Source organism: Zymoseptoria tritici, chromosome 2, assembly GCF_000219625.1.
Source record: "Zymoseptoria tritici IPO323 chromosome 2, whole genome shotgun sequence".
Classification (NCBI taxonomy): domain Eukaryota; kingdom Fungi; phylum Ascomycota; class Dothideomycetes; order Mycosphaerellales; family Mycosphaerellaceae; genus Zymoseptoria; species Zymoseptoria tritici.
In genome coordinates, this window is record NC_018217.1 from 3,693,117 (window position 1) to 3,717,515 (window position 24,399).

At 51.6% G+C, this 24,399-nt stretch overlaps 6 protein-coding genes across 6 annotated transcripts; 3 read left to right on the forward strand and 3 right to left on the reverse strand.

Moving 5' to 3' along the window:
* Window positions 1–687: 687 nt before the first annotated feature.
* Window positions 688–2,490, forward strand: MYCGRDRAFT_69159 (uncharacterized protein; the record flags this gene model as incomplete). Its single annotated transcript, XM_003855165.1, has 2 exons — window positions 688–1,417; window positions 1,473–2,490. 2 exons carry the CDS (start codon window positions 840–842, stop codon window positions 2,488–2,490), a joined length of 1,596 nt encoding a protein of 531 aa, XP_003855213.1.
* Window positions 2,491–13,939: 11,449 nt separating this feature from the next.
* On the reverse strand, window positions 13,940–15,469 carry MYCGRDRAFT_103512 (putative endoglucanase-4 precursor; the record flags this gene model as incomplete). Its single annotated transcript, XM_003855191.1, has 3 exons — window positions 13,940–14,672; window positions 14,729–15,020; window positions 15,072–15,469. The coding sequence occupies 3 exons, from the start codon at window positions 15,366–15,368 to the stop codon at window positions 14,089–14,091; spliced, it is 1,173 nt and encodes a 390-aa protein (XP_003855239.1).
* Window positions 15,470–16,140: 671 nt separating this feature from the next.
* On the reverse strand, window positions 16,141–16,790 carry MYCGRDRAFT_69164 (uncharacterized protein; the record flags this gene model as incomplete). The annotated part of the gene is made up of 2 exons (XM_003855190.1): window positions 16,141–16,650; window positions 16,709–16,790. The coding sequence occupies 2 exons, from the start codon at window positions 16,788–16,790 to the stop codon at window positions 16,175–16,177; spliced, it is 558 nt and encodes a 185-aa protein (XP_003855238.1).
* Window positions 16,791–16,962: 172 nt separating this feature from the next.
* On the reverse strand, window positions 16,963–18,068 carry MYCGRDRAFT_37110 (uncharacterized protein; the record flags this gene model as incomplete). The annotated part of the gene is made up of 3 exons (XM_003855189.1): window positions 16,963–17,663; window positions 17,715–17,859; window positions 17,910–18,068. 3 exons carry the CDS (start codon window positions 18,066–18,068, stop codon window positions 16,963–16,965), a joined length of 1,005 nt encoding a protein of 334 aa, XP_003855237.1.
* Window positions 18,069–19,620: 1,552 nt separating this feature from the next.
* On the forward strand, window positions 19,621–20,424 carry MYCGRDRAFT_69167 (uncharacterized protein; the record flags this gene model as incomplete). Its single annotated transcript, XM_003855166.1, has 2 exons — window positions 19,621–19,927; window positions 19,981–20,424. 2 exons carry the CDS (start codon window positions 19,730–19,732, stop codon window positions 20,422–20,424), a joined length of 642 nt encoding a protein of 213 aa, XP_003855214.1.
* A 746-nt stretch (window positions 20,425–21,170) lies between these two features.
* Window positions 21,171–22,873, forward strand: MYCGRDRAFT_69170 (uncharacterized protein; the record flags this gene model as incomplete). The annotated part of the gene is made up of 2 exons (XM_003855167.1): window positions 21,171–22,140; window positions 22,196–22,873. Coding segments are annotated over 2 exons (1,461 nt in total), but the record flags the coding sequence as incomplete, so codon positions are not given.
* Window positions 22,874–24,399: the final 1,526 nt, after the last annotated feature.

Genomic DNA, 24,399 nt, shown 5'->3' on the forward strand with positions numbered 1-24,399 from the left:
GAACTATCGGATTACCTCGACCACCAACTGCCCCGCCCTCGGCACTTTCATCATGCACATAAGCGAGAGCAAAACACCAGCAACACGAATCCACCCGATGGTGCAGAATATTGACGAGGAATATCATGCATCGGGGCACCAGGGCCGGGTGATCACAAAAATGCCTGTCATCTTTTTCCTCAACTGTATACCACATCGAGACATGGTGAGGGTAAGGTATGCTGTCGCTTGTCGCGCTTGTGAAAGAAATCGGAAAATGGAAATCTGGGTCCATTCGCCGCCGATGATTCTTATTTGTCGAGGATTGGAGTTTGTCTTGGTCATCATCGACATCGGAGACTCGCTCTCCATGCAGCCCTTGCAGAAAGGGCATGGACTGGACTCGTAACGAGAGGAGAAGAAGAAGACAAGACGACGAGGATGCCGTCGAAGATGATGCAAGCAAGCGAAAGTCTCTTCTCATTGCCGCGTTAACCTCGTCGAAGGAAAAGAGACTTTAACAAACGTACATATGACTTGTACTTCCTTGCGCGTCGTAAGATTCTTCCCGATCGAGGATAAGGTAGGTTTGAGAGTGGAGTCGCCACTTTTCTCGCCCGGAACATGTACGGCTCGACATACAAAGAGGAGGGTTCTTCTTATACGTCGTATTATTCTCTGCTTCTTTGCTTGCTTGTCTTTACGGCGGGTCAAACTCTTCGATTTCAATGCTGTGCGGAGCGAGGAAAAGGTTTCTACCATGGCATCCAAGCAATTGCACCATTCTTCTTAGCATTTCTTCTACTTCTTGGATAGTTCTACCTCGGACTTGGACTTGATTGTTCAACAATAATTGCAACATGGCCGCTCCACAGACAGAGTCCCACGGCGTGCTGGCAGACGAGACCGGCAGCAACCACAACTCTCTCGTCTCGTCACCCGACAAAGCCAATGGCGTCCAAATCGTGACCTTTGACGGACCTTCCGACAAGAGGAATCCTTACAACTGGAGCGAAACGAAGAAATGGCTGGTAGCAGGGATGGCTATGCTAGGAACTCTCACATTGACTCTAAACGGAACCTCCATCACCATTGCGGCAGATCAAATAGCCGAGCAGTTCCATATCGCGGACACGGCGACGTTCACACATACATACTGGACCACCACGAGTTGGACGCTCGGAGGAGCGGTATTCATCATTGTTGGACTGCCATTGATGGAGGATATCGGAGTTCAAGCCGGATTTCTGACCTCGTACATTCTATTCCTACTGTTCGTCATACCACAAGCGGTGGCGACCAACTATGCCACTCTTGTCGTGTCAAGATTCTTCTCAGGAGGACTGGTCGCTCTGTGTGCCAACACCATCTCGAGTATCATTCCTGATCTGTGGGCTACAGACAAAGCTCGCAGTTTTCCAGTCAGCATCTACATCGTGTCAGTCTCCTTCCCCTTCCTCTTCCTCCACAACATCATACTCACCCCTCCTCAGCTGCTACCTCGTCGGCTCCACCCTCGGACCCGTCCTCTTCGCCGGCGTAGTCCAAGCCACCAATTCCTTCCGCTGGATCTTCTACATCCAACTCATCCTCTACGGCACCCTCCTCCCCTTCTACATCCTCATCCTCCGCGAAACCCGCCCCAACATCATCCTCCGCCGCATCGCCTCCCGTCTCCAAAAGTCCTCCCCCCCTTCAACATCCCAAACCTTCACAACAGCAGACGACCTCTCCTCCCCCGGTCTCATCCCTCACCTCTTGACATCCATCCGCCGCCCGATGTACCTCCTCTTCACGGAACCCGTCCTCGCCGCATCAACCCTCTGGTCCGCCTTTGCCTTCGGCACCGTCTTCGTCTTCACCCAGTCCGTCGAACAAGTCTTCCAGTCTCTCTACGGCTGGTCCGCTTACACCTGCGGCTACATCCAAGGCGCCGTCGTCATCGGCGAGCTCCTCGGCTGGCTCGTCTCCCTCCCATCAATACGCATCTACCTCGCCTCCGCCTCCCGCAACACCGAAAGTCCCGGCACCCCCATCCCCGAAGCGCGACTCTACGTCTCCGTCGCGGGCTCCTTCATCGGCATCACCGGCGGCATGTTCGTCTACGCCTGGACCTCCTCCCCTTTCCTCCCCTGGATCGCACCCGCCACGGGCCTCCTAATGGTCGGCTTCGGAATCCAAGTCGTCGTGTCCGCCGTCGCCGACTACGTCACCGACGCATACGCGGAGTCCGGGTACGCGGGCTCCGCCATCAGCGCCGTCGCGGCGGGGGAGAATGTCATCGCGGGATTGCTGCCGCTGGCGACGCAGAGCATGTATACGAATTTAGGGTTTCGGTGGGCGAGTACGTTGATTGGATTTTTGGCGCTGGGGGTGACTTTTGCGCCGGTGGTGTTTATTTGGAAGGGACGGACACTGAGGGAGAGGAGTCCGTTTATGAAGAGTGCGGGGAAGAGAGGGGGTGTTGCTGTTGAGGAAAAGGGGGGAGAAGAGGATGAGGTGAAAAGTTGAGCGCTTGGGCGATGATTCTGGATGGGAGAGAGAGTATGTGTGCGCATGATACCCCTGTGCGATAGATGTCTCGAGAAGCTGATAGGAAATAAGCCCAGAAGTCGTCCCACCTCGCAGCGACCCTGTCCCATTGCACCCTTGACGCGAATCGAACAGAGCCTCGAACGCCAAAAAGTCCCGCCAATCGACGACTCTAAACCCAGCAATTCCAAAAACCACAGCTTTGACGCTCCCTCTCCTTCCTCCAAAAAAAGCCCACACCACTCCCCCGCGCCAGTCAGTCCCACTTCGACCGCACGGCACTTTTAGTCCCTGCAAAAACAATGCACGTCAGTCCGTCAGTCCGTCAGTCCGTCAGTCCGTCAGTCCGTCAGTCCATCAGTCCATCCCTCCCTCCTCGCGGCGGCACAGAATGAAAGCGGGAAGTAAGGTAAACATAAAACCAACCCCCCTGCAAAACAAAACACCCCGCCCCGCTCGCCAGTGCCCTCCTCCTCCTCGAACTCTTGGGAAGGAAGGGGGGAGCTCACTCACTTGACGCAATGATACTGGTTATCGAGCTGCAGCTGGCAGACTTGGCCGGGGGGACACCAATCCCCGTCTCCGCGGGTGGCGCCGTAGTGGCCTTCGCAGCGCCCTGGTTAGTCCGGGCGGAGGAGCGTTAGCTGAGAGGAACGGCGTATAGGTGGAGGGGTGGGGGGAGTGGAGGCGTACATCGACAGAACCCGGCTACGCAGTTCCGCGGACCACAGCAGCGGTTTTCGGAGTCGCATGGCGCTGTTGGTGAGGGAAGAAGTCAGTCAGTCCGTGCGTCAGTCCGTCAGTCCGTCCGTCGTCGTGTATTTTTTATTTTTGCGGTGGGGAAAGATTTTCTTGCATGGCGAGGTGGTGGAAGAGGGCGATATCTCGGATCTCTGTGGCGTAGTTCTACCTACCTCCGTCGCGTTTGACGCAATTTACGGGAGAGTGGACGATTGTTCGGTCCTCGGCGCTGCTGACGAGGGTGGTCGCGAGAGCGGTGGCGAGGAGGGCGGATGTGTGGAGTTTCATTTTCTTGGTAGGTGGGGGGGTGAGGGCCGGGTGGGTGTTGTTATGTGAAGATGCTGGAAATGTGAGTCGGTGGGACCGGGAAGAAGAATGAGGAGGAGGAAAGAGACCAGGTGATATTTGCCGTCTATCGATAGGATTGTTGACGCATGGGGGTTAGGACATGGGGATCGTAAGGTATAAGCATCTCGCAGCCCAGACGCTATTTGGTGCGTGACCATTCGTTAAACGGTGCGTGGGGGTCTAATAACGTTAGGATTTCAACTTGATCCTTACTTTGCCCTCGACGGCGATAACACTACAACTACTTTAGTAATCGCATTAAAACATTAGGGAGGTTGCAAGGGAGTATTATGCGAGCAAGCTCGTGTAATTAACATGTATATATATAGTATGTTAGTAGTAGTAGAGGTAGTAGAAGGAAATTCTATGCTAGAAACTCTTCAGAACGCCGGCGTATATCTCTTACTCGCGCAAACGACTACTCTTATAGTAAGATAAGTCGATTGCCGGTATATTTAGTAAAATCCGGTAGGCTAATAAGAGCGCGAGAAACTCCTTTAGTTTTAATAACTAAGGAGGTCATAATTAAGGTAGTGCATACGCTAAAAAGCTCGCGGCTGTAGTAAACGCTATAGCTATCGATCCGGTAGCTCCTGTTAACTAGGCTGTTAAGGCGCGTTCTACTGCGGATATTAGTAAGGATTGTATTACTAAGTCCTATATTGTTAGAGCTAGTAGTAGTAGAGCTGTTAACCGGACGGCGGCGGCACCTACTGCTAGCTCTAATAGTAGTAGTGTTGTTAGCTATAGCTATAGCTATAGCGGTAAGGATATAGCTGCGTTAGCGGCGGTGCTATAAGCCCTGCGGCGAGTTAAGACCTTACCGTCGCTGCCACTCGTTTAGTAATAAGATCCTCGTTTAACACCGCCGCTAGCTTGTTGCTATATAGTCTATTACTATAGCAGTGCTCTGTGTATTACTTGCTAGCCTTTATACAGCTGTACACGCGCTTCTGCGGATTGCAGCTACCTTTGCTATTACATCTACAACCGAGTCGCTATAATAGCGTTAGCGGTAGTAGCAGTCGTAATAAGGGATTGCTAGGCTCTTTATTGCGGCGGCGTGCTATAGCCGCTTCCTTAGTCTGTTGTAAGAGTCGCTCCGGTCTAGTAGCTTTACGTCTATTGCTGTTAGGGCTATGTTACATCTAGTCCGCTTTGCGCTTGTTAGTACGCATAAGGGGGTTATACACTGTCGTCGTCGCCGCTGTCGCTTTAGGAGGCAGTCGGCTACCTAGAAAGATCTACGCCTTCTTAAACTCCTTATACGTAAGCGTAAGTAGTTAGCTACTAGCGAAGAAGCCCTCGAGGTATAGACTAAGGCGGTATAAACATAGTGTGCTAGTCTTAGCTATAAAGGTGTTAGTGTACGCCGGCGGCTCGTCTATCTTCTAGTGCTGCTTCTACTTTATAATCTGCTCGTTAGTTATCTTTAATGTATCCTTATGTACTACGTTTACGACCTTGCTCTAGAAGGGCTTGCCTCTAAACGCACTAGATACACGCCCCTTGCACTTCGTAAGTAACGCCTTGTATCTGTCGACAAGGTGTTCGTAATAGGGCTCTATAGAGTTAAAGAGGCTAAAGATATCCTTACGTGCAGACTTAAGCTATGCCTTCAGACCTCCGTATATACCTTTATATAGTAATGTTATTATAATGCTGTAACTACAGATGCCCTTAGTCTACGCCTTTATACAGAACTTCTTCTCTTTATTCTACTATTACTTCGGAAGGTAGACGTTGCAGAGGTAGAGCTATAACTCCTTCTCTTCCGGTGTTAGTAGTGTTTCCTTATCCGTAAAGGAATCTACAAGGGGCTTCTTAGCGCCAGCCCTATAAACGTTGTACTATAATTCGAAGTCGTCCGGTATTGTAGTATTAAGGCAAGCTCTGTATCCTTTAAGCTATTCCTTAGTAACCTTCTTGCGGACGGCAGTAGGTTTATCGCTACTGCTAGGCGCTAGAGGCACAACATTTATTAAGAACTTGCTGTCGGCGTTGCTCTTAACAGCAACGTTTATATGCTATATGTAGAGCCGGTATAGTACTCGTAGAAACACCGCTTTAAATAACTTCTACATCTGCCGGTTACGGTCGTGTATTATATACGAGGGCTCGTCGATGCTATGCTCGTCTAGACACTATTTAATCTGCTGCTATGCCTATATAAAGCTACCCTTAGTCTCGTCCAGCATAAGGATGTAGAGCACAGGTGTATAGATGCCGGTGCGTATGCGAATTACTACTACTATAAGGGGGATGCTATACTAGTTAGTTTTATACGTACAATCGACGAGCTATACGTCGCTGTTGTCCTTAAAGACCTGCAACAGCTCTAGATTGCACTATGCTAATCCTCGGAGGTTATTAGCTTAATCCTTTAAAGGTTTACTATGCTAGTAGCCCTTATCGTTAAGCGTCTTTAACATCGACATCCGCACTTCCATTGCACACCCAATATTGACCCGATCATCACCAAACACGCACCATTCGAAAGCCCTTATCAAGGCCGTTCCAACGAACCCGCATTCACCCTGCTGCCCTCAAAACCCACGCCGCTACTGGAGTTCAAAGATTCACCTTGTTGCCCCCTTTGGGGTGCAGAAAAAATTTGAACTCCGGGATTTGGCCCCCACCTCCGAAACCTTATTCCGACCTTACCTCCCCCACACTCGAAATATTCCCTATTTAGGGCATTGCACAAGAAAGGTTCACAACCTGTACCACAACACTTCAACACACCACAACACAACCAATACGCCGCCGATTCGGACGCCGTGTAGCCCGTTTGAAAGCCCTTAACGAGAGCTTTTATTCCAGCTATCAAACGCCTGATTTGGTCGAATTTTGAAAGAGCCAAAGGCCAAACAAGAGCAGTGTTCCCAGGATACACAAACATACACATACACATACACTCAGTTCTCTCTACACTAGAGTTACCTGTTGTCCTACGCCGCTGAGAGAGGAAGCTAAAGGAGCAGTGTAGTTTAGTAAGGACGAATTTGCACCTCTAGGGATTAGAGTAGTAGTACTAGCTGTATAGCTAGATACTCTGTATAGAGTATAGGCCTACCTTTCCCTAGAGACAAAGGTTGTCCCGAACCTGCTACGGCTACCCGCAGAACGCCTCTAAAGCCTGCTATAAAGACGCACGTTGCTGCAGGCCAGAGTACTTCCTAGAAGCAGAGGTATATTTATATATCTCTTCTCTCCTCTTTGAAGTATACCTTCTCCTATACTATTGTATAGTAGGGAGAAGAGTGCCCTAGTGTCGCAAGTAGGCTAGGACCCGAACGCGATTGGAAATAGAGACGAACAAGCAGCCCTCTCGGCGTAAGACTGCTAAGCCTCTTTTTAAACAACAAACAACGACAACAAGACAATGTCTACCGAGACGGAAATGGAAATAACAGACGCAAGCTCAGCCCCTCAGACTCCAAAAGCTACGGCTAGAGGGGACGAGGAAGTTACGTTTAAGTCTCTCAAACCCCTGCCGTTGCCGGAGGAACTACTAAAAAGAACCGGCATTCCTTTCATACCCAGGAAAAGGCAAAACCCCTTCGAATTCAGTATCTCCCCGACTCGCAGCCCTTCTCTCGGAAAGAAACAAACACTCTCTTACACGCCCGCGAACGAGAAGATCCTACAAGCCCGACAGCTACTAGTCGAAGCGGCGGGGGATCTAGTCGGGTTTCCAGGAGAACAAACCCGGGTTCTCGACCTTCTCGAAGTCTTTCGGCACTTTACCGAGCGTACAGACTTTAGGACAACGTCCCAAATCCTCGCAAAGCAAGTCTCGAACCTAGAAACGACAACAAAGAAACTAGCAGCACAGGCGAAGAAGCCTACTTTTGCAGACGTTGTTAAGGGAGACAGCGGATCCGCTACCTCTACCTCTACCTCCTCGACAACAAAGACAACACAACAACAACAACAACAACAACAACAACAACAGTGGACGACCGTCTCCCGGAGGGCTAGCAAGCCGAAAGAACAAGCAGAACCGATGCCTCTTATCCTTGTACCAAAGGATAAAGAGAAGGAACTCGACCAGATCGCAACCCGAGACAAAATCAACGACGCTCTTAAAGGCGAAGACCAAGAGCTAGCTATCCTTGCGATAAAGAAATCGTTTCGGGGCAACATTGTCCTAAACTTTGCAACAGAGAAAGCCCGCCAACGAACGATCGATAGCCTTACTAAGGTTACCGATATCGTAGGCGAGGCACGGGTAATAGAGGACTCTCTCTGGCACAAGGTCGTAGTCCACGGCGTCTCGACCGCGAACTTCAACACGCCAACGGGCCTACAGGACATTCAACGAGAAATTAAGACCTTTAATAGAGGTCTTAAACTCGCAGGCACCCCGATTTGGCTAACGAACGAAGAGAGAAGAAGGACTCTTACTGGGGCGACAGTTCTAGTAGGTTTTGCTACCGAGGAGGAGGCAAAAAGGGCTATTCAAAACCGTCTATACGTAGGCGCGGACAGCCTAAGAGTCGAAAAGGCGAAGGATCGTATACAACAGAAAGGGAGGCCCCTAGAACGTTCTACATGTTAGAACACTCTCTACGGATTTTCCACGTCAATCTTAACTGATCTATCGAGGCTACAGAGTCGACCTTAGACGTCGCGGTTAAGCAGAAAGCCGACCTTCTACTAGTCCAGGAACCGTGGACTATAGAAGACCCGATAACAGGCTACAAAGAGACAAGATCTATCGCACACCGGGAGTACAACCAGCTATTCCCAACGACTACGGATTCCACGATCCGGCCAAGGACAATGCTATATATTAGCACAAGACTCAACGTCAATATCTCTCCTATTTTATTAGACGACAGCGACATACTTTCCTTTGTTATTTCAGACAAGAGGGGCAACAAGATCCAGATAGTTAATCTCTACAACGAGAAAGACCTTCGAGATACCGAGAACCCGCAAAACCGACGAACAACAGAGAGAAGCCTCTACTCTCTACGCAACACGTTCCTTCCAAACACTCTACTAGTAGGAGACTTTAACCTTAGACACCCGTCCTAGGATCCGAGGGGAAAGGATACTACTAGTGCCCGCGAATTTATAGAGTGGATAGAAGACCAGGGCTTTACTCTACGTAATACGATAGGTGTCGGGACCTTCTATAGGCCGCACCTAGACGCAGAGTCGGTCCTAGACCTGACGTTTACAAGAGGATCCTTATCTACGAAAGAAATCGACTGGAGAACGATTCCGACAGGCTCAGATCATAAGGCTATATCTATAGACCTTATTGGCGCGCAAGATCGAGCCTAACAGAAGAAAGTAGTTCTAGATATAGCTTCCGCGGATTGGGAACTGTTTACAGATCTCCTAATAAGCAAGGCGACGTCTATTGACTATACGAACTCCCTCGACGACATCGCAGACTCCTTTACCTCGTGTATTACCGAATCGATGCGGGGAGCAATCCCAGAGAAAGTAGTACACGCCTGCGCAAAACCTTGGTGGAACAGAGAGCTACGCACGCTACGCCGCACAATGTCTAGAACATATAGACAGACCTTTACCTGCGGACGCATGCCGACGCTAGACGAGAAAGAGGCGTATACGAAAGCGAGAAACGAGTACTTCCAAGCTATTAAAACAGCTAAGAAGAACCACTAGAACGCTTTCCTCGAAAAAGAAGACTCGAAATCTATCTTTAAAGCTATGTCCTATACTAGGAATAGCAGCCGAAGACAGATACCTACGATAAACAACAAAGATTCTTTCGAGGGGAAATGTAAGGCCTTCTCCGAAGCCTTATTTCCGCGCCCTCCTGCCGAGGAACCTCTACCTAGCCGTTAGGAAGCGTATACAGCCGGGGATTGGGGCTGGACTACGCTAACCGAAGAGGAACTCGCTGCCGCCTGTAGTACGAAGATAGTAAAAGGAAAAACGCCGGGCCCAGACGGTATTACGCAAGCTATTATTAGTAAAGCGTACGGCGCTATTCCTATTACCTTTCTACGTATATATAGGAGGCTACTCGACGAAGGACACCACCCCCGATGCTGGAAAGTTGCGACAGGCGCAGTTCTAGCAAAGCCGGGAAAACTAGACTATTCGGTCCCTAAGGCCTACCGAGTTATCTCTCTCCTAAACTGCCTCGGTAAGATTAGTGAGAGAATACTCGCGAAACGCCTAGGGATTATCGCAGAGACGAAGCCCCTTCTACACGACTCGCAGTTAGGAGGGCGAAAGAAGAAATCGGCTATTAATACGGTGCTTCTCTTAACGAACGAAATCGAGGAGAATCGAAGAAAGAAAAAGAAGACTTCGGTTATCTTCCTCGACGTAAGAGGAGCATACGACCACGTTGCAAAGAACCGACTATTAAGAATAATGATCCAGTTAAGGCTTCCGCATAGCCTTATACGTTGGGTTCAGTCGTTTATAAGCAATAGACGCCTACGAATAGCATTCGACGGACAGATACAGGAATTCCAGGACGTAGAGATCGGCGTTCCGCAAGGCAGCCCGATGTCTCCTATCCTCTTTCTTATCTATACGCGCGACATATTCTTCTCGCTACAAGGAGTTACTCCTAGTTCCTACGTCGACGACATTAGACTATCTACCTCGTCTACGTCCCTTAAGAAGAACTCTAAGGTACTAGAACGTGAGGCAAGAAGGCTAATAGACCTAGGAAAGAAGAACTCGATTGCTTTCGACCTAGCAAAGACAGACCTAGTACACTTCTCGAAAGGGAAAGGGTCCGATTACCCGGTAATTCTTCCAAACGGCGATATTGTTCGCCCGGCAAAGAAAGCGATAAAGTAGCTTAGGATTTGGCTAGACGCCGGTCTTACCTTTAAGGAGCACATTGCAATAAGATCGGCACAAGCACAAGCAGCATTCTATCGATTAGAAAGACTAGCAAATACCGAACGCGGTCTATCTTCTATATCGTTAAGAAAGATCTACCTAGCCTGCGTTACTACAATAGCAGACTACGGGGCCCCGGTTTGGTAGCGGTCGAAAAAGAGCATAAAACCTCTAGTATCTCTACAAAGTAAAGCTTGTAGAAAGATCCTAGGCGTTTTCCGTACCGCCCCAAACGTCCCGTCCGAAGTAGAGTCAAATCTCTTCCCCCCGGATCTACGCCTAGAGAGGCAGTCAATTTTATACTCTCTACGCGCAGCAAAGCTACCCGAAAACCACCCCGTAAGACTCGCTATCCAAAGCGCGCCTTCGGATACGCGAGAAGTCCAACACGAGGACTCGAGAGAGATACTCCCGCAAAAACGACAGAGAACACAGATATAACTACTCTGTTATCGACTCCGACAATACAAGCATTTCGTAGAACACGAGAGGGCTAACTACGCAAAAGACGATCTCTTTAGCGTCTAGAAAACCCGATACGAAATAGCAAGACAACGGGAGATTAATAAGGTACCTAGGAATACAAATAGCTACCTTAGTCGATTTCCATGGAGCTCGCCAGGAAAACACAGAATAGGAGGAAGACGCGCTTTAACTAGTGCCTTCTATACTATCCTATTAGGACACGGATACCTAAAGTCCTATCTCTATCGCTTTGGACACGTAACGACGCCAGACTGCCCTTGCGGACGACGAGAAACAGCAGAACACCTCGTATGTAGCTGCCCTATCTACGATGCATTTAGGCCACTACCGCTACGACAAGCACAATCTCTACTAGAAATAGTAGAAGATAAGGAACTCCGGAAACACCTTACTACCTTTCTCTCGGACACAAAGATTGCTTCTAGGTCCTGGCACCTAGCAAGAGGCGAAGACGAGACCGTCTAGCCTACACTCCTTTTACTTTTCCTTATTTGTCTTTCTTTAAAGTCCTTCGATACTAGCTGGCTACTATCCTAGGCACGGGTCTTTCCCTAAGGTCAAGAGATACGAGAGAACAACGATTGTACATAGATAGACTGCTGTCGCGAGACAGCCGTCCTACATAGTCATAGACTCCTACAGGACGTAAATGGAACAAACAAACAAACAAACAAACAAACAAGCGTCTTTAACACCCTCTTAACCGGCGTAAGGCTATCTAGTTGTTTAAGGCGAATGGTATACTATGCGTTATATATGTCCTTTAAGAGCGGCGGCGTGTCCTTCTCGTCGCTAGTGTTAAACTTCTTCTTATACTAGTATCTTAGTTCCTTCGTAGTAATACTAGCCTTACGAGCAGTGCGAAGAAACTTAAGTATCTTAGGTCTACAAGAACGACGGCGGTGTAATAGTAGTCTAATAGCCTTACTAGGGGGGTAGTTGTAGCAAGGCTTCTTTCTAAGGGATATCTTCTACGACGACTCGTCTACTATTGCTACCGTTACCGACATAGTGTAGCCGCTCTTCTTCGAGGAGGTGTTCCTGCGTACAATAGCGACTCTACGGGCATCTAATCCCTTCCTTCTTTTAACTATATTATAGTTATCCTTCCCCTTCGCACAGATAAACCGCTAAGTAATAACAACACCCTTCTTTAGGCATAGACCGCTACTATAGATAGGCTCCTAGCTAGTCTCCTTGCTATGCTAATAGAGCTATGCCTTAGTAGCTTCTTTTAATAGAAATCTTAGTCCTTTAACGACCGGCGGAGCAACAACATCGAAGTAAGAGCGGTAACGGTGGCCGCCGTATAAGAAGGCGCTCTTATTAATATAAATCGCCGCGCCGGCTAATCTATTACTTCTTCCTTAAATACTACCGACCGCCGCGCCTTTAACAACACCACCGACCGCCGCGCCTTTAACAACACTACCGACCGCCGCGCCGGTAGTATTATCTACCGCTCTATTGTTATCCGGCTAACTAAGAGCGTTGTAGAATCCCCTTAAACGCCTTCGTTCCTTACGCTCCTTACGCTCCTTTAACACCTCTTCCTTCTCCTATAGCTCTAGTCTATCGAACTCGTCCTACGGCATGTTACCATCGTCCTTATCCTTATTATCTTTATTAAGAAACGCGCGTTCGTAGGTGGACGGCGGCGCCGCAGTAGCAGCTATAGCGGTAGAGCTAGCAGTAGCGGCGGATACAGCGGAAACAACAGGAGCATAGTATACTACGGCGACGACGAGGGCACGGGAGGGCGATCAAAAACAGTCTATTATCACTGCAAAAACAGGTAAGGAACGCGACACGCGTGGACGCGATTCCCGCGCACGTGACCGCCCCCACGCACCGTTTAACGAATGGTCACGCACCAAATAGCACTTGGGCGGTCAACGGTTCCACATCCTGGTCTGATCACGGTCTGGACACCTGACGCCCTTGATCCCAGGCAAGCAAGCATCTACATCCCGCTTCTTCGCTGCGACTTATAAGCATGCGCTCTCCAGCAAGGCATCCTCCATTAATATGTCCCGTGGTAGTCCGAGTGGACCGCCACACTCTTCTCAAATCGCCCCTGCCACATCGCGACGGAACTTCCTCCTCGCCTTCGGGGGAATGCCTCCGTTGTCCCTACAGCATGGCGCCATCGCATCAGTCACATCGAGTCCGTCCATCGAATCCCAGGTCCAACTCACGTCACGCATTTATTAATGTTCGGATCCTCCGTATAAGTGCAGTACGAAGGCGGCGGACACCACCATCCGTTATGGCGGCCTTCGCAGCGCCCTGTTCCACGGGGCGAGGGTTAGTACAGATAGACGGACCCGTGTAGCGAGCCGGCGAAAGCCTCAAAGGGAGTGAGGGAAGTAGGAGCCAAGGGTGTACGTACACCGACAAAACGCATCCACGCATTCAAAACGGACCGCAGCAGCGGGTCCAGCGACAGAATCCTGTTTCGTTTCGTGGGAGGATATCAGTGATTTTCTGGAAGAGAGAATGGTCTCGGTCAGGCATCAGGCATTGGAGCGGTCGGGTGTTCATTACCTCCTTCCGGTTTCACGCACGCTGGACGGTCGCTGTACTTGGACTCCTCCAATTCCTCACTGCGGACGAGGGTGATTGCGAGGGCGAGGGTGAGAGTGAGGAGGGTGGATGTGGATGTGGATGTGGGGGATCTCATGGTTAGGTTCTTTCGATGGGAGGACAGGAAGAGGAGATCGGAGTATGAGCGAGGAGGAGAAGGAGATGGCAGTGACCTGATGTCTTCTTACCTTGATATCGGGTTCGTGTATCTGCCTCGTGAACAATCTGCCGGCTCGGGGATTCCTCGTGCTTGGTTCACCTCCTGGTCAACATGGGGAGTAATCCTAGGCAAGGTTCGGAGGCGGCTGGCTATTCTTTTACAACCACCGAAGTGTGAGCGGTCATATCCTAGCGGGGCCACATGGTTGGAACGTGAACTCATCGAACATGCACCGCTGGCCTCACGTCAACAATTCAGTTCCTGATACTCCTTGCGTTTTGTGTGATACTCTACGATACCATTGTAACGACAGACACAGTCCTGTTATTCACCCATGTCGGCCAGCAACATTCCACGCACTCTCCACTTCCTGCACCTCTCTCCTCGTCGGCTCTCACAGCCATCTAGGCCGTGAACGGAACAGCGACATGTTTCGGCTTCCACGTCCAAATCGGGAGTCCAGGGAAAGGAGCGCCGGTTGGAATGGGTGCGCCGCCTGTGCCTGGAGGTGGGAAGGGAAATGGACCGCCAGTGGGCATGGTGGGAGGAAAGCCGGGTAATGGTCCTCCGGTGGGAAGAACGCCGCCTGGCATGGTCGGAGCAGGGACATCAGTACCGCCTGGCATAGTCGGAACAGGAACGTCGGTACCACCTGGCATGGTCGGAGCGACAGTCGGCAACGGGACCTCACCAGCATCGGTGCTGCTAGGCATCATCGGAGGGAAAGGCGGTACAGACCCGTCGCCACCACCAGGCGCCGTGCCATTCCCACCATCACCACCGCTAACGATTTGACGGGTATTGGTCTTGCCGCCTGCAGCCTTGTAGAGAGCCGGACCCGGGATCTTGTAGCTCGAGAGTGTCTGGTAGATATTGATGAGGATGCTCGGGTCGTTGGCTTTGTACAGCGCTGTGCCGACTGCGCATGACGCGCCGCCACCATTGCAGGGGTCCACGGTGCCGGAGCCGGAGACTTTGACGTTGAAGCCTGTGTTGCAAGTCAGATCATGTTTCGGGTATTTGGGAACAGGAAGGATGATTTACATTGAGGATAGTTCTGAGCACCGTCTTGCTGGCCAGCAGAGTGAAGAGCGATGATCTCGTGGCGGACGACGTAGTTGCCCGCTTTGAGGGTCGATGGAACCGTGACTGAGTCGACCAAGTTGTTGGCGAGGAGCTGGTCAGTGACCCAAGTGCCAGGGTTGGAGCCGCTGACGAGGCCGCCTTCCTTGACTTTGAACCACTGCAATTTGGTCTTGTCGACTGAGGGAAAGTCGCCGCCAACGGCAGCCATGTAGGTGATGACGGGACCGTGATGACTGTCTGGCCAGGTGTTCTGCGGCATACATCAGCATTCGTTGCAGAAAGGCAGTATTGCACGACGCACCCATTTGATATCCATCTTCCCACCAGCACTGACAGGAACGGGAGTTCCACCAACGGTCGCGCTCTTGTGACAGACGATGTCTGCATTGGTGTACGCGCTGGGCGAGACGAATCCATTGTCCTGGTTCTTGGCGTACCAGCCAGCTCGGTCCGGTTTGCTCTGCTGGTAGAACCATTCAGGAGAGGTTCCGACGTAGGACTTTCCGTTGACGGCGACGGACTCGATGTAGCCGTGAGCTGAGACGAGAGGGAGGGCTGCGAAGGCTGCGATGGCAGCGATGTTGGTAAAGGAACGCATGTTGAGGGATGGAGTGATGGTGGCCTCGGGTGAGGAACAGAACGAAAGAGTGAGAGAAGGTGGCGCTCGCTTGAGAACGGGGATGGAACGAGTGAGACTGTGCTCAAGAGCTGCTTGGAATCATTTTTGTGATTTACCTGCGAGCGGGAAGATCTAGATATACCTTCTCGAGGAAAGAAGGCATCACGGCGTCGAAACGATGGTGTGTCGTCTATACGACTTTTCGGCGGCAGGTTGATATTGGACATCATCCGATTTCCAGAGATGGCGGTTCATGCAGCGAGGCAGACATAGCCGTGGTGCAAGATGGAGACGTTCCGCAAGAACAGACCATTCGCTTAGGGAGCATGCAGCGTGCCGGCCAGACAGCGACGGCGATACGCTCAAGACTCTCTCATGCACCACATTACCTCCCACACGGACCCAGCTGATATTGCAGCGATTCAATCCATCTCCAGTTGTGGTGGTGCGTATCAGCGCCAAGAGATGCAGATTGGGTCGCTTGTCGGCTGAAACTCCTTTCGAAACGAATGCGCATGTCCTTGATGTGGTTTGGCGGCCTGGTCTGCAAGCCACGTAGCCACGCGAGATTGCCGCACGAGCCCGCTTTATACATGTGTGGCAGGTCCAGCAGCGGTCTTGCCAGCGAGTAGAGATCTGGCCCCATATGCATGTGGTGGCTCTGACATGTAGAGCTCTGGCCGTGGTTGCTGTCTCAGATATGCCCAAGCAGTAATATACTCCAGGATGATGTTGTGCGCTCGAATCCGCGATCAAAGCGAAACTCCTCCACATTGCAATCCACCTCAAGGCAGCGCATCGAGCGGCCTATTGAACCCACCCACTCTGTTCATGTACTGGCGGTACTCGGCCTTCTTGTTCTTGTGCACGCCGTAGTTCTTGTCATTCCCGGGCACTTTCGTATTCTGCGTGGTGCGGAAGGCTTTGAATCCCATCACTCGTGCCATCTCCGCTTCTGAGTCTTCATCCTCGAAAGGTCCGTCCATCTTCGTATCCTCGTCTTTGATCTCGCGTGGACCTCTCCTCGGGGCTGCAGTATTCTGTCTGCCATCAAAGGGCTCTCGCGGAGGTCCCTTGAAACCTGGTCCTCGTGGTGGTGCGCCGCCTGCTGCGGACAGTCTACGGGGCGGCTCGCGGCCTTGGTCTGAGCGTTGTGGTGGTCCTCCAGGTCCTCGTGGCGGTGGCGGGCCTCGTGCAGGTGGTGACCGTCTTCGGTCGTCGCGGCGATCGTGTCGGGCGGGTGATCGTGATCGGTTTTGCTCTGGTTAGAAATGTTAGCTTATGCGACAATTGTGGTTTGCGACAAAGACGCTTCCTACCGAATCTCGGCTTGTGATTTCTAGTGTCTTCTCTCGGTCGTCGGTCGTCCCGTCGATCGTCTCGCCTGTAGTTGCGGTCCATCCTGAGGTCTGCGTTGGTGGTGAAGGAAAGTGTCGCGTGAGATTATGGTAGAAGCTCAATAAGTTCGAAGAAAGGCAGTCACCAAGTCCGGCCTGAGGCATCACTTCTTCGATGCATACATTTACACGAACAGAGGAGGCAGCATCAAACATTTTGGACAGAGACAATTCAATCATATCTCGTCCTCGTCCTCGTCCCAATCATCCTCCGACCCAATATCATACAGAATCCTCCCACCATCCCCACCACCTTTCTGTGCGTCAAAGTACGGCAGAACAACTCCCTCTCGATCCCGCCTTTGCTTCTCCGTAAGACCAATTTCGAATGTCGTGTCTGCCTCGCCAGCCGTGTTCGCAGTACCATGATCTGTCTCTTCAGGTGACTTGTACTCCGCATGATTCTCAAGCAGAGTCACAATCTCCTTTGGCCGGGTCGTAGACGTGGAAGATGCAGCTTGCACCCGAAGCGGTAGGAAGTACCACTCCCGTACACCGCGCCCACTCTTACGTCTGTGCTCCATCTCCAGTACCAGTCCGTCTATACCATTCGCTCCCAGTCCCTGCAAGACTCCTTCGACGCCTTGCTCGAGTCCGAAAACTGGCTCTGCATGACTTCGTTCTCGGGCGGCTTTTCTTGCCAAGACGTGATGTATCGAGTGCGTTGTGAAGATTGTAGTCGCCAGGTATCTCAGCAGCGTCAGAGCGGATGGTCCATATGCGTTGCGAACTCCGGAGTGTAGTGACTCAGGCACATCGGTATGGTACTGTGCCAGTATTGAGCTTGATGGACCAATGAAAGATGATAGTAGAGCCGGAAGATGAGAGCTTTCTGAAGCGGCCAATGTGTTCAGGCTATCAAAGACGATGAGTTTCTCTGTCAAGCATGTCAGCTCCTCTGTTTTGCTTGTGACTTTGGGCATCATACTCTGCTCGGGGTCCGCTTTGAGATGACTTGCGATCTCATTCTGCCATTCTCGCAAACTCTGCTTCCAGGCTCTCACAACCACATCGGCATCGCGAGGCTTTCGTAGTGTTTCCCATGAGACTAGTATTACTTTCGTATTTGACGACTGAAAATTGGTTAGCAACTGACGTGTCCGCTTGCGGTTGAAGAATATACTTTTGCTCGCTTCATGAACTCCGCCAGTAGTGGTTTGCCCGATTGCTCCAAGCTGTCGAGCACAAGTGTGAAAGGAGAGGCTGCATCGCGTTGGTTAAGGAGTTTCGATATCAGTAGAAGATTGTGTGTGCGGCGATGTTGGAGAGAAGAGGGGGCCATGTTGCGAAAATGGATGAGTTGAATGTGCAAGAACGATGTTTGAAGTCGACGTTGTAAATTCGCAAATTCGACCGTGTCAAATGTTCGAAACACCACTTCTGCAACACACTGCCATGCGATGCATTCGCACTCCTTGAAGACATCTTCTGTAGTCTTAGCGTACTCATTTGCTGTAACCTCCATTTCAACCTGCCTGCCCGTGGAGACACCGTACTCAAACTTCCCATCACCATTATAACCCTAAGCAGCACCACACAAGCTCAACCCTAACCACGCTCCCCTTTCCCATCCCCCATCAGCTCATCCTCGCCATCCACCACTCCGTTCCCTGGCTCGTCCTCTCTCGCACCCCAATACTTCTCCCTCTCAGCCTCCCGAAACTCATCCCAGAGCCCCGCATCACGATCCTTCCCCGCCTGAATGGCCGACTCACGCCACGCCTTTGCTTCCTTCCCATCGATCAGGTCCTCCTGCCAGGACTTGATGGCGCGTCGAATGTACTTCTCATGCGGACACTTGAGAGGGTTGACATTGATGTCGTGGGGCTCTCCGTCTGGTCTGGGAGGCAGGAGGTCGTAGAGTCGCTGGCGGGTGGGTGCGTCGAGTTGATCCCATGCATCGTCTTTGCGGAGGATGATCTGGGAGGTTGTTAGGCTCTGCTGGTGGTTGAGAGATGGTAAGACGGTCGCACGGAATAGTCGAGGTTCTTGTTGTGAAGCTTGCTCTTGTTGGCGGTGAGCCAGCGCTTTTGGGTAGCTGCTGTCGCCATGTTGGATCAAGTGCTTGGATCTCAGATCTTTTGCCACAGCTTCCTGACTCTGGAAAAGGTTGCGCAAGTGAAGTTATCACGACTTCGATGCGCCGATGTTCTTGGCTGTGATGAAGTGACGAGGTGAGAAGAGCATGAAAGTGTCTCCGCGAATCAGGCGGCGAAACTCGGCATGGATGTTGCTGAATGTTTGCTCGATCCGAGAGGCCAAATGAGAAGAGACGCACAGGCTGCACCTGCTTCTTGGGAGTAATTCACTCAAGCGTGTCGCAGCAGCCTTACAGGTTTTGCACTTTGCTCTGGTGAATCTAGCACTTTGGCCGCATTTTCTGCAGAAGCGTCCTCGTGTTCAAAGGAAGGCTGACGCGATCAATCCAGTCCAAGCATTGATTGCGACATTCATTTGACAGTATCGTGGTCCTCGTGGAATAGGTTGTGAAGAAGGACGAAGTGGGAGCGGACTCCACGTCTCACGCTCAGACCCTGCCAATGCTGGTCAACTCGGCCGGTCTGAAAGTGAGACAGCCATCCGAAGCACTTCCCTCCGGATGAGCTCGTCATATTGATCTCACGCCCACAACATGCTGCATCCTGCGTTCCTGCAGTAATGATCGCGGAACACGTCTTCCATCTCCAGCAGACACACCACTCCAAATCCACGCGTCACGACTGTGCGAACAAGAATGCAGTCGTACCTGTGTCGTCAGTGAAGTAGCCGAGATTCTCTTAACACCCTTCCTCCTCGATGCAACCTCTTTGTCTTGACAACCCACACCAACAAATGTTCAGATCTCCTTTCATACTACACAAACCACTTACTTGCAGACCTCTCGTCCACAAACGCCTCGCAAACCAATTTCTGCAAACCGCCACCTTCAGAACAACCGCCAACATGTCCTCAGCACCAGGCGAACAACATGAAGTCCGCCAGACGTCTTCCACCGAAGACTGGCACCCGGACCCATCCAAGTCGATCAAGCTCACTCCCGCCCGTCAGGCACTCATTGACGACATCATCGCCCTCTACTCATGTGAGCCAACTATCAAGCGCGTGGAGCGCTACACTGCCGACTGCGTCTACGATGATCAGGTACTCTCGCCTACCGCTTACCTATTTGTGCTCTACCTCTGACCTCAAAACAGTTCGTATACGCAAACGACCGCTACAAGATGGCAGGCCAATGGTTCGCGCTCCCCAAACTCTTCAAAGCCAGCAAGAACGAAGGCTACGAGATTGTTGTCAATGAGCCCAACCTCATCCAATTCAAGAACGAGCAATCCTGGACTTTCAAGCTCATCCCCAAGACGGCTACCATCAACGCACTGGTCAGTCTGAGCTTGGATCCGGACACTGTCGACTCGGACTTTATCCAGGTCAAGTACCACAAGGATCAGGCGAACGACAAGGACTACTCGCACGAGGGTGTGGGTTTCAGCTTCAAGAAGTGGCAGGCGGATAATGTCATGAAGCACATGGATTCGGAGGAGGTCAAGTACTTTGAGAAGGACAAGGGAGCGGCGAAGGAGGCTGTGAGGAAATATGGAAGTGGAGCGGCAGAAGGTGATGCGCCGGTGAAGGATCTTTGAGGATCGAAAGGTAGTTCATCCGCTGTATGATTCTATACCGCTGACAGCGACTGTTTGATCAGTTCTCCGTTGTGCGTGTAGTTCCAGGCGCAGTCGTCGAATTGTCCTCGCCCATCCGCGTGGTTCCAGGCGCACTCGTGGTGTTGTCGGCTTTCTGTCCTGCCGTCTCAGCTCCCTTCTCGACTTCGCGGCCGAGAGCTTTGGCATCGTTGGAAAAGCCAGTGCTTTCATGGGTCTTGTTGCCGCCAAGAAGGTCGTCGGCGAAGGAGTTGATGTTGGAGCGGATGGACTCGCCGAGGTCCTGTGGTCACTGTCAGCTTGGCTGCGATCATCTGCATGTGAAAGGGAACGCACCCCGACGGATTTGAAGCCGCCTTTCACTTGCTCTGCTGCCTTGTTGCCTTCGGACATGTTGATGAATTGAGGTCTTGTGTGAATGTGGATTGATGTGTGTAGAAGAGTCTATCTTAGTGTAGGAGATCCGCTTTACTTGTACGTTCAGGAGACACTCTTCTCGGCCCTCGTTCCATGTCTTCCGTCCAAGGTCATACATTATTCCATCATGACGTCGCAGGAAAGGAACAAGGCCGAACTCTAAACGCGACGCATCAGCCACACCTCGCTCTCGTTTTCCTGCCGACCTCGTTTTTTAAACATTCACCTCACCAGCCATCAGAGTTTCCTCAGATTACACTCCGCTCCCTCTCTTGCGACAAGATCACAGGCATGCGACACGCTTCGTAGACATCCGCTCCTTCCTCCCACACTCCTTCGCTCTTTCTACCGCCGACCGAAACTCGAACTTCACTTCTCCAACACCCGAAGCCGCACCGCGCACCGCGTGGTCAAGCCTCACGCGACACCGATCTGAAACCTTCGGGTGCTTCCAACGTACCTTGCATAGACTACGGTCCTGACCAGGACTTCCTCACCATGGACTGGAGATTGACCAGCGACACGACCGCGGGTCCACACGTCTACCTCACCAGACCCAGAGGCTTCAACCCATTTCCGGCGAATCTTCCAAGAACGCTGCCTCCTCCGGTCAATGAGGGCACGTTCCGTTCACCTTTCGGCATCAACAAGGACCTCTACAACTTCGCCCTCCGCCCCGAGGTTCCGATCACGATCGCGCTCACCTACATCTTCTCCGTGCTTTTATTCAATGTTATCAACAAACAGCGCGCCTACAAGCCGTGGGCCATCTCCAAAGAGCCCATCTTCAAGTTCTCCGTCATCATCCACAATGCGCTCCTCACAGTCTACTCCGCCGCGACCTTCGTCGCCATGTGTCGTGCATACTACCAAGTCTGGCCCGATCGCAACGACCACACCGGATTCGCAGGCATCGCAGATGGGTTGTGTAAGATTCATGGACCAAGAGGTTTGGGCGACGCGGTGACCTACAACACCACAATCAACATCTGGGAGGTCAAGAACGAGATTATCAAATTGGGATACAATGGCAACCCGGACCCGACTGATGTCGGACGTCTGTGGAATGAAGGTCTGGCCTTCTGGGGTTGGATCTTCTACGTCAGCAAGTTTTACGAGGTTTTGGACACTGTGATCATTCTGGCCAAGGGCAAGCGCAGTGCCACTTTGCAGACGTATCACCATGCCGGCGCGATGATGTGCATGTGGGCAGGCATTCGCTACATGAGTCCTCCGATCTCGATGTTCGTGTTTGTCAACTCGTTCATCCACTCGTTGATGGTATGTATTGGGAGTGGGACGGATTGACTGATATGGCATGCTGACCGTTGTACAGTACACCTACTTCACCCTCTCAGCACTTGGTGTCCGGGTACCTGGCGTCCTCAAACGCACTCTGACAACCATGCAAATCGCTCAATTTGTTTGGGGAGCTTCTTATGCAGCTGCTCACCTATTCATCAAGTACGATGTGCCAGTCGAGACACCATACCAAGTTCTGTCCGTGGTCAAAGCAGCTGCATCCAGTGTCAGCTCTGCTGCCTCCGCTGCATCCTCGACCGCATCCAAAGTCATTGAATCTCCCATGGCATCCGGCACCTTGATCGCACTCGCCAAGAAGCTCCTCCTGCGCGCCATTGGCGAGGAGGGCATTGCCGAGCGCGTGACCACCAACCAAGGCGAAACTCTCAGCAACCAAATCGTCGAGAAGATCCAGCAGTTTAACGAGCGAACGGAACCCACTTACGAGACGAAGTGGCGCACTGAGATCACCAAGGTCAACTGCATCGACACTGACGGCGAAGCCTTTGCCATCTACCTGAACTTGTTCTACCTCGTTCCTTTGACCTACCTCTTTGGCCGCTTCTTCGTCCGCTCATACCTGGGATGGGGAAAGCCCAAGAACGTGAGAGAAGCAGCGCATCAGACCAAGGAGTCCGGCAAGGAAGCGAAGCGCAAGACCGAGGAGAAGGTCGAGCAAACTGGCAAGAAAGCCGAGGACAAGATTCAGAACTTCGACGGCAAGAAATACAAGGACCAGTTGCAGAAGGATATTCAGGCAGTCAAGGAGGGCACTTTCAAGGGCCGCAGCGGGAGTGATCTCAAGGAAGATGCGAAGGATCAGGCCAACAAGCTGAAGAACGAAGCTGCGAACACCGCCCAGAAAGCCAAGGACGGTGCGAAGAATGCTGCCCAGAAGGTCGAGAACGAAGCTCCGAACGCCGCGCAGAAAGTCAAGGAGAATGCCCAGGGCGCCGCGCAGAAAGTCGAGAACGCCGCGCAAAAGCTCAAGGACGAAAGCGCGATTGAATCGTCGCCATCTCCTTCTCCCAAGAAGAAGAAGAACAAGAATAAGAACAAGAACGGCGGACAGGGAGACGACTCGCCAGAGTCTTCAGCCATCATTGAACGGGATAACAAGGAAGACAAGATTCTGGCCGAGTCGCAGGCCGAAAGGCCAGGTGAAGCAGTGAAGGATCAAGTCGCGGGAGAGGGAGGTGACAGGTGGTTCCCGCAAGGTCAGGACGACGACACCGATGCTATGGGGAAGAGTGGAGCCATCGTGGACTTTGCGGCGGCGAAAGCCGAGGAGGCGAAGCAGAAGGCGAAGGAGGTCAAGGATGGGGTTGACGAGGCGATTGAGGAGAGTCAAGAGAACGCTTCGAAGTGAGACGTGGGACGTGGGAGTATGAATTTCTTTCTCGTCTGGCGATGCTTTTGGTGGCAGATGCGAGCTTAGGGACGTCGTCAGAGCAGTCGTCTGATATGCGCAGAAGAGTGCTTTACAGCGAGGCGTTGGTCGAAGACTACAGCAGACAGATGAGATCACAGAAATCGCGTTTACTTCAGGCAGATCTGTATTAAGTATCTCCTCCCGGCTCATATTCCAGCGAAAGACTGTTGAGCAATTGGATATATCTCAAGATGTCAACATGCAAATTCCCGACAACGCAGACTGCAGATAGCGCGCCGAGGTCGAGAGCCATTCACACCATTTCATTAAGGCTGAGCTCCTTGAACTTTTCATTTGCTGTCACTTTCGAAGGCAATTTCATGGGAAAGCTTGCGCGGATCTTCCGGACATGAGCTAGCGTAGGAAGCATGAAGACCAATCAGAATCTCGCGCACTCTTGCAGGAGTAGTCGCTTGCACAACTATACAAGCTAGCATGCCATCGGACATGTGCGGCTGCTTGGTCGTGCTGATCATTGAGCTGTACAGCTTTTGAGGCCGGCGTGTTGACGGAGTTGAACGGCCAGTAGAGTGTGCAGGTAACCGAGACCGGCTTGTCGACGGACATGTACGACGAATAGAGCGTGCAGATAACTTAGCTGTACGGGTATCGAAACTGGCATGTCGACGGAGATGTACGGCTAACAGAGCGTGCAGATGACTTAGCTGTACAGCTATTTGAGCCTGGCATCGTAGCCCTGCTGTTCTTCTTCTTCTTCGACGGCTATCTTCTCCAGTTGCCTTTCTCTCCAGGACCGTTCTGGGGCACTCCTCGTCTAGAGGCCGCTGACCAAGTGAAGACAATAT